Source organism: Pinus tabuliformis, chromosome 2_2 (genome assembly GCF_031772625.1).
Source record: "Pinus tabuliformis cultivar Carrire ecotype Pingquan chromosome 2_2, CPIR1, whole genome shotgun sequence".
In the NCBI taxonomy this organism is placed as follows: Eukaryota; Viridiplantae; Streptophyta; class Pinopsida; order Pinales; family Pinaceae; genus Pinus; species Pinus tabuliformis.
This window is the reverse complement of record NC_142300.1, coordinates 538,360,901-538,374,172: the sequence shown is the minus strand read 5'-3', so window position 1 is coordinate 538,374,172 and position 13,272 is coordinate 538,360,901. Positions and strand designations below refer to the sequence as shown.

Here is a 13,272-nt window from a genome sequence, read left to right as displayed (position 1 = left end):
GACCCATGTCCAATAGTCTTCAATGATTCTTTCAGTGTCATCTTCAAAAGTTTGTACCTATAGGGAAGAACAATTATTGGTTTGGATTCTGGTTCTGGTTCAATAATTTGTTCTTTCTCCCTCTCAGAGGGCATACCATTTGGTATATTTCGAAATACATCTGAAAGAGAATCAATTAATTTTTGCACCACCTTTTGTCTCTGTGTCCAGTAGCCCAGGCTTCACCTGTTATTTTTTTCAATGTTCTATGTTGTAACAATCACTTATAACAATTCTTCTTCCAATTGCAATCAATTATGTAGTATGTTTCCAATCTTCCAATAATAGCAAGCAATTGTAGATACAACAATAAACCAAATGCACAATAGAAGACTACCAAGAACAATAGAGACATAGAGATTTGGTCAAAGACCAGGGAAAAACCCACAAGGGGGAAAACCCTTTCCAAATTCTTCTTCTATTAGATTGTCAACAAATGTTCAACAAAGAGATACATAGTCTAAGTACGTCAACAAAGTCTTGACCCAACCAAGTCAACCAACCAATATCCAATCAATTTTGAGCATAAAAGTCAAATTTGGTCAAAGTTTGATTATGCAATTTTTTAGTCAAAGTCAACAATAGTCAACGCAGCCCTAACTAGTCTATGTTCAATGGTCAAATCAGTTACAAAGAGTTCGGTCAACTAGTCAAAGAATGCAGCCTCCTTGCCTTAGTCAAACTCGGTCAAAACAGTCACAAAATCTGCCTCAGAAATCAATCAAAGTCAACCCTGTGATCAACGTTGCCTCAGACTTGCGGTCAAATGTGGTCAAAGTGCCCAAAAGATTTAGGCCTTATCTCTCTTGAATTCAAAATAAAAAAATCATTCAGATGAATAAAAATTACAAAATTAATGAAATAAGGGGCTTTAGAACTAGAAATCGCTCCTAAATAGCATGAGCAGCTAACGTCATATGTAAAATGGTGGAAAGACATAATTTCTCAACCTAAAAGGGCCAAATTATAAAGAAATAAAGGACACCAAGAATCTGAATAGTTGAGACTTGAGATTGCCATCGAGCATGATAGATAATTACCATTAAGAGGACATCCTATTGTCACGTTTATTCTTTGTTTTCATCAAGAAGTGACGCAGGGACGAGTTGCATTTTGGGATGCTACAAAGGGAGAGGTGCCATAAAAGGAATATAGATATTCATGAATGGCTTCATGTGAAGTGCACCAAACTTTAATTTTTTTGTTTTTATTTGCGGGATTTCTGGGAGGTTGTCTTACAAGTTGAGATATATTCTTTTAAAGGAGGAGGCACAACATCAATGGTTCTTTATCATTTACATATTATATGGACTTGGAAATTGGGGCTTTAAAGTATGGGTTGTAGAACATAGCGATGTGATACTCACAAAACTGGGATTTCCACGTGGATTTGACATTTTATACAAGTGAATGTTTGACAAAGGATACAAAGATAACTAAATAATGAGTAACAAAATTAAAATTATTTTAATGGCAATCATCTATGTCGTAGAAAATGGTGCAGTGTTGAGGAATCTCTTTCCTTCTAGGAGTAGGTCATATTAGTTCATTACTGGGTAAAGGATGTAGTATTATTATTGAGTTTTAATAATGATTTTATTTTTGCAAAATCTAAAGTCTTTTGGCTCTTTAATATTAATGTTGTAAGTTACAGGTTGATCTTGCTTGACGTGGTTTTAAATGGTCATTGCTAAATTATTGCAGACAACTCTTCTCAACCATATTCTAACCTCTGAACATGGAAAAAGAATAGCAGTGATAGAAAATGAGGTATGTGAAGCTATATTTCAATTTGGTGGCAATTATATTAGAGCTCTTGTATTCATGTCAAAGTTGGTATCGTATTAATATTAAACTATAAGTGGTTTAGTGGTATATGTGTTGATGGAGTGTTATTTTTTTATGGTATGTCTGGCATTTTGATCATGTCATGCTCTACAAGAGTTAAAAATATTGTGTTCTATCTTATTATCTTGCCAGGACTTTTTACATCGAACATGTAATTTGAATATATTTGAGAAGGAATCAATGTTCTAGTTTTGTTTATTCATCCCAAAAGACAATACATCCGCCAAAAAACGTCAATCTTTTGATGGAGGGGATTTGTACAAGGCATTTTTTGTAGTTTACTTTCAAATATTAAAGTCCATTGGTGGCCATAAATGGCCACTAGGAGTATGAAAAATACAACAATAAGTAAGTGTTGAGAGTGCAAAGACACCTTCATGAGAATTGTCAAGAAACATAAGAGTATCATTGAACTTTAACCAGCATAGATCCATCTGAACTCCGGATCAACCAAGTGTCGAGAGGGATCAAATCTCTCAAGCTGCAAACCTCTTTTTGAGTGCAAAACTTGAGGAAATGTTTGCACCTTGAGAGATTTGATTCCTCTTAGCGCTTGGTAGATTTGGAGATAAGATGAATCTTTGCTAGTTCTAATAATATTATTTATATTTATATAAATTTCACATCTCTATATATAAAAATATTCTTATTTTTAATTTTATTAAAACCTTCACAATACATAAAATCACACATATATGTGCTTGGCATTTGTCTTTGACATTTTATAATTTTTATAATTTAAGTTTTTAATGTAATATGCATAGCATTGATTATATATATATAGAGTTTAGGAATTTTTTTATTGTAAATATTAAGTTTTTATATGCTTATTAATTAAATTTAAATATGAAGTTTTGAAATATAATGGTTACGAATATGAATCATTATTTTAATTTATATGGTAAAATGGATCTTAATTTATAGCTACTATTTATATTTTTTATATATTTCATATCTCTATATAGAAATATTGTTATTTCTAATTATATGTTTATTAATTATATTTTTTGAGTTTTTATATGTTTATTATTTATATGTACTGAAATATCATGGTTATGGATATGAATTATTATTATTTAAATTTAATTTAATGTGATATGCACATTATGAGTTTTTCCTCGAAAAAATTGTTTGTAATTTTACAAAAACAAAATTACAATATAACAAATTGAATTGAATCGATTTATTATTTTTATTTCGTTTTTAATTCAGTCGACATTATGTTATTATTATTATTATTATTATTTGATTTTATACTTCATTTTACGCACCACTACAACATCTCCCCCATACTGTGCTGTAGAGTGCCTCTTGGCGCAATAATCTTAGAGAAAACCTGTTTCTTGGCTTTTATAATTGACTAGTATTTTCAGTTGAAAGATTTTCTAGCAAAGTTTAATATTTTGACCAAAAATTTGCTCTTTCTTTTTGGGACAAAATGATGAGTTCATTTTTTTTTTCAAAACTATCTACCAAACACTTTATTTTGGCCAAAGAATAGGCTATTTGTTTTGGCTGAAAAATGTCGTTGACTAATGTATTTCACTGAAAAGCATGGACCAAACCCCTGCACTTGCCTCTTGCCTAAAAATCATAACCCATCTTCATGGATTCACTCAATTGATAATCATTAAAGTGTTATTTGGACCTGTGAAGGGTGCTGTAACACCTATAAAGTGCAAAATTGAGAAACCACTCTAAATGTTGATAAACTGAAAAGAAGCCCAAAATAGTAGAAATGAAGGATAGTGATATTGTAATGCACATAAAATACAAAGAGATTGAGACGCCTATACACACAAGTGGAATTCACTTGCAAATCTAAGAATCGGGGGAATACTTCTTCAAAAGATCTCTATTTAAAGGTAAAATTAGTTTTTACTAATAGTAAGACATGCAGATTATCCCACAGTGGGAAGACCCTTCTTAAATTTAAATTGAAGCCTTAGCTTATGGCCTAATCTATCTTTATAGGATGATTAGACATTGTTACCACTCATCTTAGTAGGGTTGTTGAAGATCCATATAATTTGCGAGGCTGGCACACACGGGATGAAGGTCCACTGTGGCCTAAGTCTCCACTCTTTAAGCTCAACTCTTATTAAAATGACTATGGGAGGCTTGCCAACCAAGATCCATATAATTTGCGAGGCTGGCACACACGGGACAAAGGTCCACTGTGGCCTAAGTCTCCACTCTTTAAGCCCAACTCTTATTAAAATGACTATGGGAGGCTTGCCAACCAATACAATATCAGTGCCTTGTGATGGGGTCAAATGGCTAAAGCGGAGGAGCTTATGTTGCTGTCCTGTCGTTGTGGTGACCTACTGTGTAAAATCTGCATTAATGAAAAAGTACACTCTATCTAAAAAGATGTTGAAATTTGGTACCGGAGGACAGGTGGTTCCCTTAGGCTTTGATCTTTGGCCTAGGGAAAAGTGTCCAAAAGAATTTAATTTTTCTCCTAAAGTGACTTTATAATTTTATAAAGTTAAATCTAATTTAAAAGTGACTTTAAGTGATAAAGTTACTAAGTCTAATTTTAAAGTGACTTTTATAAAGTCAATGAAAAATTAGAAAGGAAAAGTGACTTTGGAAATAAATGACTAAGTGGGTCTTTATTAAAGTGGGGTGAATTAAAAAATAAAAAGTGAGATTTAAATGAGCATTTAATCTCAGCCTTAGATCTCAATCTATTTCAGCCATTGGATTTAGGGATCACCCAAAAGTCACTTGGGGTTAGATTAAAGGAGGAAAATGAGGAAAAGGTCATTCATTCTTTCATGAGTAGATTGAGAGAAGGAGAGCAAGAGAGCAAGGGAGATTTCTGGACAGTGAGCTGCGGAGTTTCAGCAGCGGAGTTTCAACAGAGCGGAGTTTCAGCAGGGCGGAGTTTCAGCAAGTCTGTACAACGGAGTTTCAGCAAGGCTGAGTTTCAACAAGGCTGAGTTTCAGCAAGGCTGAGATAAGTTGTAAAAGTTTGCTTGCTGATTTTTGCTGAATATTTCTCTTACTGTAAAAAGGCATTTTCCAGAAATAAAGAAGAGCTTTCAAACTGGTTTTCCCCAAGAGTTGTAGGGGGGTTTTTCCAGGGTCACATTGACTAAAAATCTCAGTGTTTAAATGTGTTTTAATGGCTGTTTATTACTGCTGATTTTTATTTCTGCAATTTCCAGCATTTTGTAAAATTTCCAGAATTTGTGTTTTCAGCAAATTTATTTTTTCCAGCTTGTTAAATGTATGGTTATGGGAAAGGGCATTTAACTATATGGGAGAAATAAGGAGAAACTGAAAACCAGGGTGGGAAATGAGAAATTTCTACATGGTATCGGAGCTTGAGTGCTGAAGGACAGTTTGGGACAGCAAAAAGAAAAATTACAGCTGCTGATTTTTCACTCAGAAAATTCCAGCAAGCTGATTTTTTTCATAAACAGCAGTTTTATCTTTACTACAGCAGTGCTATTTTTCAGTTTTAGGACAGCAGGATGTCATTGGGATTGAGGGTGGATGATAGGCTGGATGGGCATAGAAATTACAACGTTTGGAAGGAGAGAATGCAGAGTATCTTTGAGGAGGCAGAAGTCTGGGATATCATGGTGCATACCACACAGAACCCTGTTGTTGTGCCTACTGATGCTACTTAGTTGACAGCTTATAATAAAAAGAACAACAAGGGTAAGAGGCTGATTCTAGACGGAATCAAAGACCATTGCATTCCTCATGTGAGAGTAAAGAGCAATGCCCATGAGATGTGGACAACATTGTCCAATTTCTACCAGAGTACCAATGAGAACCGGAAGATGGTCCTAAAGGAGAAGCTGAAGAACATTAAGATGGGTAATGATAGTGCAGCTGGATATCTCACAAAGATTACTAATGTGAGAGCTGAGTTGGCAGCGATTGGAGAGGCCATTCCACCCACTGAGTTGGTGCGGATTGCAGTGAATGGCCTCCCCCGTTCATGGTTGAACTTTGCTGATGGGGTTTGTGCACGTGAGAACCTTCCCACATGGGAGAGGTTTTGGCATGATTGCATTCAGACAGAGATCAGGAAAGGTTAGCTTGGGGCAGCCAAGCCAGTTGAGCAGGATGAGGATGTAGCACTGGTTGCAGGAGGCAAGAAAGGCAAAGGGAAGAAGCAGGCTTCCACAAGCAGTGGTGGGGGCAAAGGCAAAGGTAAATGTAAACAGGGGAACACACAGAAGAACTATTTCAAGGTGAAGTGTTGGAATTATCAAAAGATGGGACACTATGCAGTTGTGTGTCCGGAGAAGAAAAAGAAGAAGGGGAAGAACCAGGACGTGGCAGCTTCAACAGAGATTGAGGACTTTGCAGGTCGTTTTGACCGGGAGTTTGCGTTCACTACGTGCGAGTCCTCTAGTGCAGGATCACCTGCCACACAGGTTCAGAGGGAGCATGCTTTTCCCTCGATTAGTGGAGCATCTTCAGGTATCTGGTATGTGGACAGTGGGGCTTCACGTCACATGACGGGAGTCCGTGAGTACTTCTCAGAGCTTTCAGAGAGTGGCACTGATATAGAGGTAGTACTCGGTGATGACAGAGTTGTTAGAGCAGTCGGGGTGGGGACACTGACATTTCAGAGGGAGTCCAAACCTCCCTTGAAAGTGTCAGATGTTCTTTATGTGCTAGGGATGAGGAAGAACCTCATATCCGTCTTAGCTTTGGAGGACAGAGGATATGAGGTACTGTTCAGGGGAGGATAGGTGTTGATGTATCCCAGGGGCACTCCAGCTGATTCAGCTAGAGTGATAGGTGTACTCCATGCAAAGGTGTACAAGTTTGCATTCCAGCCCCTTTTGGCATTGAGCAGTAGTACCGACAGCAGAGCTAGCAGTTCTGAGCTGTGTGAGATTTGGCACCGCAGGATGGGACATATGTATCATGGAGCCTTGAGGACATTGTGGGAGATCACTACAGGTGTGCTAGATTTCAGTACTGATCACTTTGATACTTGCAGAGGTTGTGCGATGGGCAAGTTTGCCAAATCCCCTTTTCCCAGCAGTGACAGCAGAGCGACTGGGATACTTGACTTGATTCATTCCGATGTGAGCGGTCGGATGTCTCATGTTCCCTTGAGTGGATATGAGTATTATGTTTTATTCATTGATGATCACTCCAGGAGGACCTAGATTTATTTTTTGAAGACCAAGAGTGAGGTCTTCACGCGGTTTCAGGAGTTCAGAGCTCTTGTGGAGACACAGATAGGTCGAAAGATCAAGTCCCTGAGGTCGGACAATGGAGGAGAGTACACCCTTGGAGAGTTTGTTGACTATTGTGCGGAGGCAGGCATTAGGAGGGAGTTCACTGTTCCTTACAACCCCCAGCAGAACGGGGTTGCAGAGAGGAAGAACAGATCCATCATAGGGGCTGCCAAAGCCATGTTACATGATCAGGGGTTGCCATTGTTCTTGTGGGCAGAGGCCTGCAACACAGCTGTTTACTTGTAGAACAGGAGTCCGCATCGTGCCTTGGGGCACATGACTCCAGAGGAGGCTTTCTCTGGGAAGAAGCCTGATATTGGTCATCTTCATATCTTTGGATGCATTACATACTCCTATATACCCAAGGAGAAGAGGACCAAACTAGAGCCCACCGCAGAGAAGGGTATCTTTGTGGGCTACAGTGAGACCTCAAAGGCCTTTCGGATTTACATTCTTGCACAGAGGAGAGTTGTTGTCAGACGGGATGTGAAGTTCGAGGAGGACAGGGCCTTTAGAAGGTCACGGGAGTTAGAGTATCTGGATCAGCCAGACCCTCAGCAGCAGTTGAGTTAGTCGCAGGGATCCAGTGGGCAGGGATCAGGAGGATCAGGAGGTACATCTATGAGGATGTCAGGTCCGTCAGTGAGCAGTGGCTCACTGAGCCAGAGGGGTGGTGCTCCGGGCAGCATGCAGAGCAGTTCACAGAGCAGTTCACTAGGGAGTCCACTGATGGATAGTTCACACGGTACCTCAACTTCTACAGGTTCAGGTGCAGGCAGGAGGACAACAGACAGACAGTCAGGAGTTCAGGCTCCTGATGATGATGATGAGGAGGAGTTTCATTCTCCGGTGGGAGAAGTGCGCTCAGGGTAGAGGAAGCCCAAGTGGCTTCAGGACACCTTGAGAGATGCCTCATCTGTTGCTGAGCCGAAGAGGCCGGTCAGAGAGAGTAGACCACCTGAGAGGTTTTGTAACTATATGGCGATGGTTACTAGCATCCTTGACTCTGAGCCTTCTAGCTATGAGGAGGCAGCTAGCCAGCAGGTCTGGAGAGAGGCCATGCAGGAGGAGTATTCCTCTATCATGAAGAATGATGTTTGGGAGGTGGTGCCGAGGCCTGAGGGCAAATCCGTGGTTACTTCCAGATGGCTTTACAAGGTAAAGCATGCTGCAGATGGCAGCATTGAGAAATTCAAAGCAAGGTTTGTGGCTAGAGGGTTCTCCCAGGTAGAGGGAGTTGATTATGAGGAGACCTTCGCTCCCGTGGCTCGATATACTTCGATCCGCTCCATTATATCGATAGCAGCAGAGATGGGTTGGAAGATCCACCAGATGGATGTGAAGACTGCATTTCTCAATGGCTTCATACAAGAGGAGGTGTACATTGAGCAGCCACAGGGCTTTGAGGTGCATGGGGAAGAGTCCCATGTGTGCAGACTGAAGAAGGCCCTTTATGGCCTGAAGCAAGCTCCCAGAGCTTGGTACTCCAGGATAGATACATATTTGCAGGGGATGGGTTTCACAAAGAGTGAGGCAGATTCGAACCTTTGCTTTATTGTGATTGGTGAGGAGCCTCTCATTTTGGTGCTGTATGTGGATGACTTGGTCATTACAGGTGCAGAGAGACTCATAGAGCACTGCAAGAGAGATCTTGCGACAGAGTTTGAGATGAAGGACATTCGCTTGATGCATTACTTTTTGGGCTTGGAGGTGTGGCAGGAGGAGGGGCATTTCTTCCTGGGGCAGGGGAAGTATATTGTGGACATCTTTAGCAGATTCCACATGGAGGATTGTAGACCCATGTCGACACCGATGATCACCAACTGGAAGAAGCTTCATGCTTCGGATTCTGAGTTGGTGGATCCCACATTGTACAGGCAGCTGATTGGTTCCTTGATGTATTTGGTCAACACTAGACCAGATATCTGTTTTGCAGTCAACACGATGAGTCAGTTTATGTGTGAGCCTAGGAAGGTTCACTGGGTGGCTGCAAAACACATTTTGCGGTACTTGCAGGGGACAGTGGATTATGGTCTGGACTACAAGCAGGGAGATGGAGTGAGATTGGCAGGATACACTGATTCTGATTGGGCAGGTTGTGCTTTTGATAGGAAGAGCACTTCAGGGTGCTGTTTTGGGTTGGGTTCAGCAGTAGTGTCATGGTTCAGCCGGAAGCAGCAGTCAGTAGCACTGAATTCAGCGGAAGCAGAGTATATGGCAGCCAGTCTAGCTAGTTGTGAGGCTATCTGGCTTCGCAAGATGTTGTTTGGCTTATTTGGTCAGCCGTTGAGACCTTCAATGATTTACTGTGATAATCAGAGTTGCATTAAACTCATGGAGAATCCAGTATTTCATGACAGGTCAAAGCATATCGGGATCAGATATCATTTCATCAGAGACTATGTTCAGAAGGGAGTTGTGAAGCTTGAGTATATTTCCATTGATGAGCAGGTTGCAGATATTCTTACCAAAGCCTTACCACGGGGCAAGCATGTCTACTTCAGAGACAAGATGGGTGTGGTGAGGAACACCTTCCTCGGTAAGAGGGAGTGTTGAAATTTGGTACCGGAGGACAGGTGGTTCCCTTAGGCTTTGATCTTTGGCCTAGGGAAAAGTGTCCAAAAGAATTTAATTTTTCTCCTAAAGTGACTTTATAATTTTATAAAGTTAAATCTAATTTAAAAGTGACTTTAAGTGATAAAGTTACTAAGTCTAATTTTAAAGTGACTTTTATAAAGTCGATGAAAAATTAGAAAGGAAAAGTGACTTTGGAAATAAATGACTAAGTGGGTCTTTATTAAAGTGGAGTGAATTAAAAAATAAAAAGTGAGATTTAAATGAGCATTTAATTTCAGCCTTAGATCTCAATCTATTTCAGCCATTGGATTTAGGGATCACCTAAAAGTCACTTGGATCACCCAAAAGTCACTTGGGGTTAGATTAAAGGAGGAAAAGGAGGAAAAGGTCATTCATTCTTTCATGAGCAGATTGAGAGAAGGAGAGCAAGAGAGCAAGGGAGATTTCTGGACAGTGAGCTACGGAGTTTCAGCAGCGGAGTTTCAACAAAGCGGAGTTTCAGCAGAGCGGAGTTTCAGCAGCGGAGTTTTAGCAGCGGAGTTTCAGCAGGGCGGAGTTTCAGCAAGTCTGTACAACGGAGTTTCAGCAAGGCGGAGTTTCAGCAAGGCTGAGATAAGTTGTAAAAGTTTGCTTGCTGATTTTTGCTGAATATTTCTCCTATTGTAAAAAGGCATTTTCCAGAAATAAAGAAGAGCTCTCAAACTGGTTTTCCCCAAGAGTTGTAGGGGGTTTTTCCAGGGTCACATTGACCAAAAATCTCAGTGTTTAAATGTGTTTTAATGGCTGTTTATTACTGCTGATTTTTATTTCTGCAATTTCCAGCATTCTGTAAAATTTCCAGAATTTGTGTTTTCAGCAAATTTATTTTTTCCAGCTTGTTAAATGTATGGTTATGGGAAGGACATTTAACTATATGGGAGAAATAAGGAGAAACTGAAAACCGGGGTGGGAAATGAGAAATTTCTACAAAATATATAGCATGTGATTAATCAAATTTAATGTACTGCAAAATATGTAGAAAACAACAGGAGAAACCCCTTTCAAAATCACTAAAAAGTGACTAAACACTTCTAGATCTTAGATCTAGGGGTGGGGAGGCTAGAAGGTAGAAGATGAGTCGATTTAGACCACTTCTAAGCAAACTGGAAATTCACTTTATGAGGTATTGGGTCAAAACCCCTTGGGTATACAACCCAAAAAATTATTTCAGTTAAAATAAACTTTTAAAAGGCTGGAATAAGTAAATCTAAGCTACCAATTTAAGATATAAACTATTAAAACAAATTTCAGCTAGAACAAGGTGGGAATGGGTATTTACATGGAAAAGTTAGCACCTTGTTGAGTGAAAATTTTGCATAAAAGGTCTTGCTACAACAGTTCTTTACTGCAGATCTGCAAAATAAATCTAGAAAAAGATATGGAAAATATGTTCAAAATTAGATGTATTTTATTGCAGATTTGCAAAATAAATCTAAATATCCCCAGGAAAGATTTGGAAAATATGTTCAAAATCAGATTTATTTTTCTTTGGTCTAGATATAGAGATTATGTTCTTTTACCCAAGGATTTACTAGCTAAAAGATTGGAAATTTTACAGCAAGCTAGTAGAAAAAATAAAAAAGGGATAAGATTTTTAGAATTTTTTAGATAAATTGGTTGAGAAGTGAGGCTTAACCTGGCCCCTTTAACTTACCAATTTGTAGAGTTGCAATCACAACCATTTGTTTGTTAACTTTTCCTTTGAGACTAGAGATGAGTAAAGAGTTGGGGATAAAACTATTTCACTCTCTAGTCTTGGACCACTTGCAAGAAAATAGACCTCACTAGGCAGATTTTCTCACTCGAGATGCCCCAACTACAACATCAACATTAGTAACAATAGCTCACAATCTGGTTGGAGATTCCCCCTAGAGGGCTTGATGAACACTTGGAAAGTGTAGGCAAAAGGTGAGGTGATGGCTTGGGTCTTGATCTCCCCTTCCACATGATTGTTTGTCCCTCAATGGATCGCAAGGATAATCTCGTATTGATAGAAATATACCTGCATATTAATTCTATAAAGCACAATATTATAGACAAAAGTTAAGAAAAATCATATAGAGGAATCAACTCAACGGACGAGTATTTTTGCAAATTAGTTTCTTTATTTGTATGTTATCAAATGATCTCATAGTCAACAACCTCAACTGTGAGGAGGAGCTTGCAATTTATAAATTTCTTTGTTGATGACTAGGTTCCTCCCATTAAATAATATTTTCTTGACTTGCTTTCCACAAGTTGGAGTCTAAGTTGACTTGCATAATCTAATTTTTTATTACATGATGTTTTCCCACAGAGGAGGGTAAAATTGCCTCACAAATCCCAAAGAAGCTCAATGTTCCACTAGCAATTGATTCGGAAGTTAACAAGATGAAGAATGGTAGCCTTTTTTTGCCCCAACATTCCTTTATATGACACCAACATTCTCCTTGAAACTTGACCTTGGAAATTGGTTTAATCATCTTGTAACTTGGACTAGTTGAAGAAGACTCATTATTTGACTTACAACAACTACAAACTTATCCGTTTGGTCCATGATGCCTCCAACATTCACTTTGACTTTGCAACAACTTTCTTATCCATTCCAACAACTAGTTGACTTGACTTTTCATGTATAGTAGTTTGACCTTGCCACCTTTTCTTAGCTCTCCAAGGCCTAGGTGATTTGGCCAAGTGTTCCACCTCATTTGGGTAATATTTGCCATATGTTAACTTGTCATAAGCCTTGTTAGCTCCACATGTTCATAGCACTACCACTAACCCTGATCAATGCCACCTCATCACACCCAATCAAGAGATCTCTAACGCCCTTGAGGAACTTTAAGAAACTGAAACATGGGTTTTGTTCCACTCTTATAGACCACTTTTGATGTAATGGATGTCAAAATTGTCTGAATGCTGGCCCTATTTTGCTACCTAGAAACCTGTAGTACCTACTGCCCAACATTGAACAATCATAACTTGAGCATGCCTTCACCAATTGAAGAAATTCCAAGTGGCATGCCATCCTATCGTCAAGCTCTGCAGTATAGGACCAAGTTTACTTTTTGACTTTTGGGACTACTTTGCATTGGGAAATGTGAATATCCTTGGGAAGCGTGAAATGTTGCTAATTGTGAGGCTACCGTGTTTGAGAAACATTTGAGGGATACTACACTAAGGCCAAGGCCATCCATAGACTCAACAAACTTATAAGTTATAACCATGTGGAAAGACATCGGTGCACTCGACATGGGCTAGACTGGCCGCTACATTGGTGATCACTAGTACAAAAGCAAGGCTCCTCTAAAACCATGAGTCCTCCAATCCTATCCAGGACGTGAGGAATTAGAGATGGATTCAAAGTGACCGACCATGGTCTAATCAAACATAAAGTCTAGGACACCTAATATGGGGCTTCACATGGTTGTTAGAAGGCTTTAACTTGTGACCTTGGGCTTACTACGATGTAAAAAATGTCGCATAGGTATATATGCATACCCCAACTGACATGAGGGGTAATAGTCATAGGCACTTATTAAACTAATTATTCTTAACACACTAATCA

General features: G+C 39.2%; 1 protein-coding gene across 1 annotated transcript in view; it reads left to right on the top strand.

Annotated features, from left to right (window-relative positions):
• LOC149193731 (uncharacterized) overlaps window positions 1-13,272 on the top strand; it is a 233,037-nt gene that overhangs the window by 8,712 nt on the left and 211,053 nt on the right. The window contains exon 2 of the mRNA XM_089407420.1: window positions 1,744-1,809. Within this exon, the coding sequence (XP_089263546.1) occupies window positions 1,744-1,809 (66 nt within the window). The remainder of the gene's footprint in view (window positions 1-1,743; window positions 1,810-13,272) is intronic.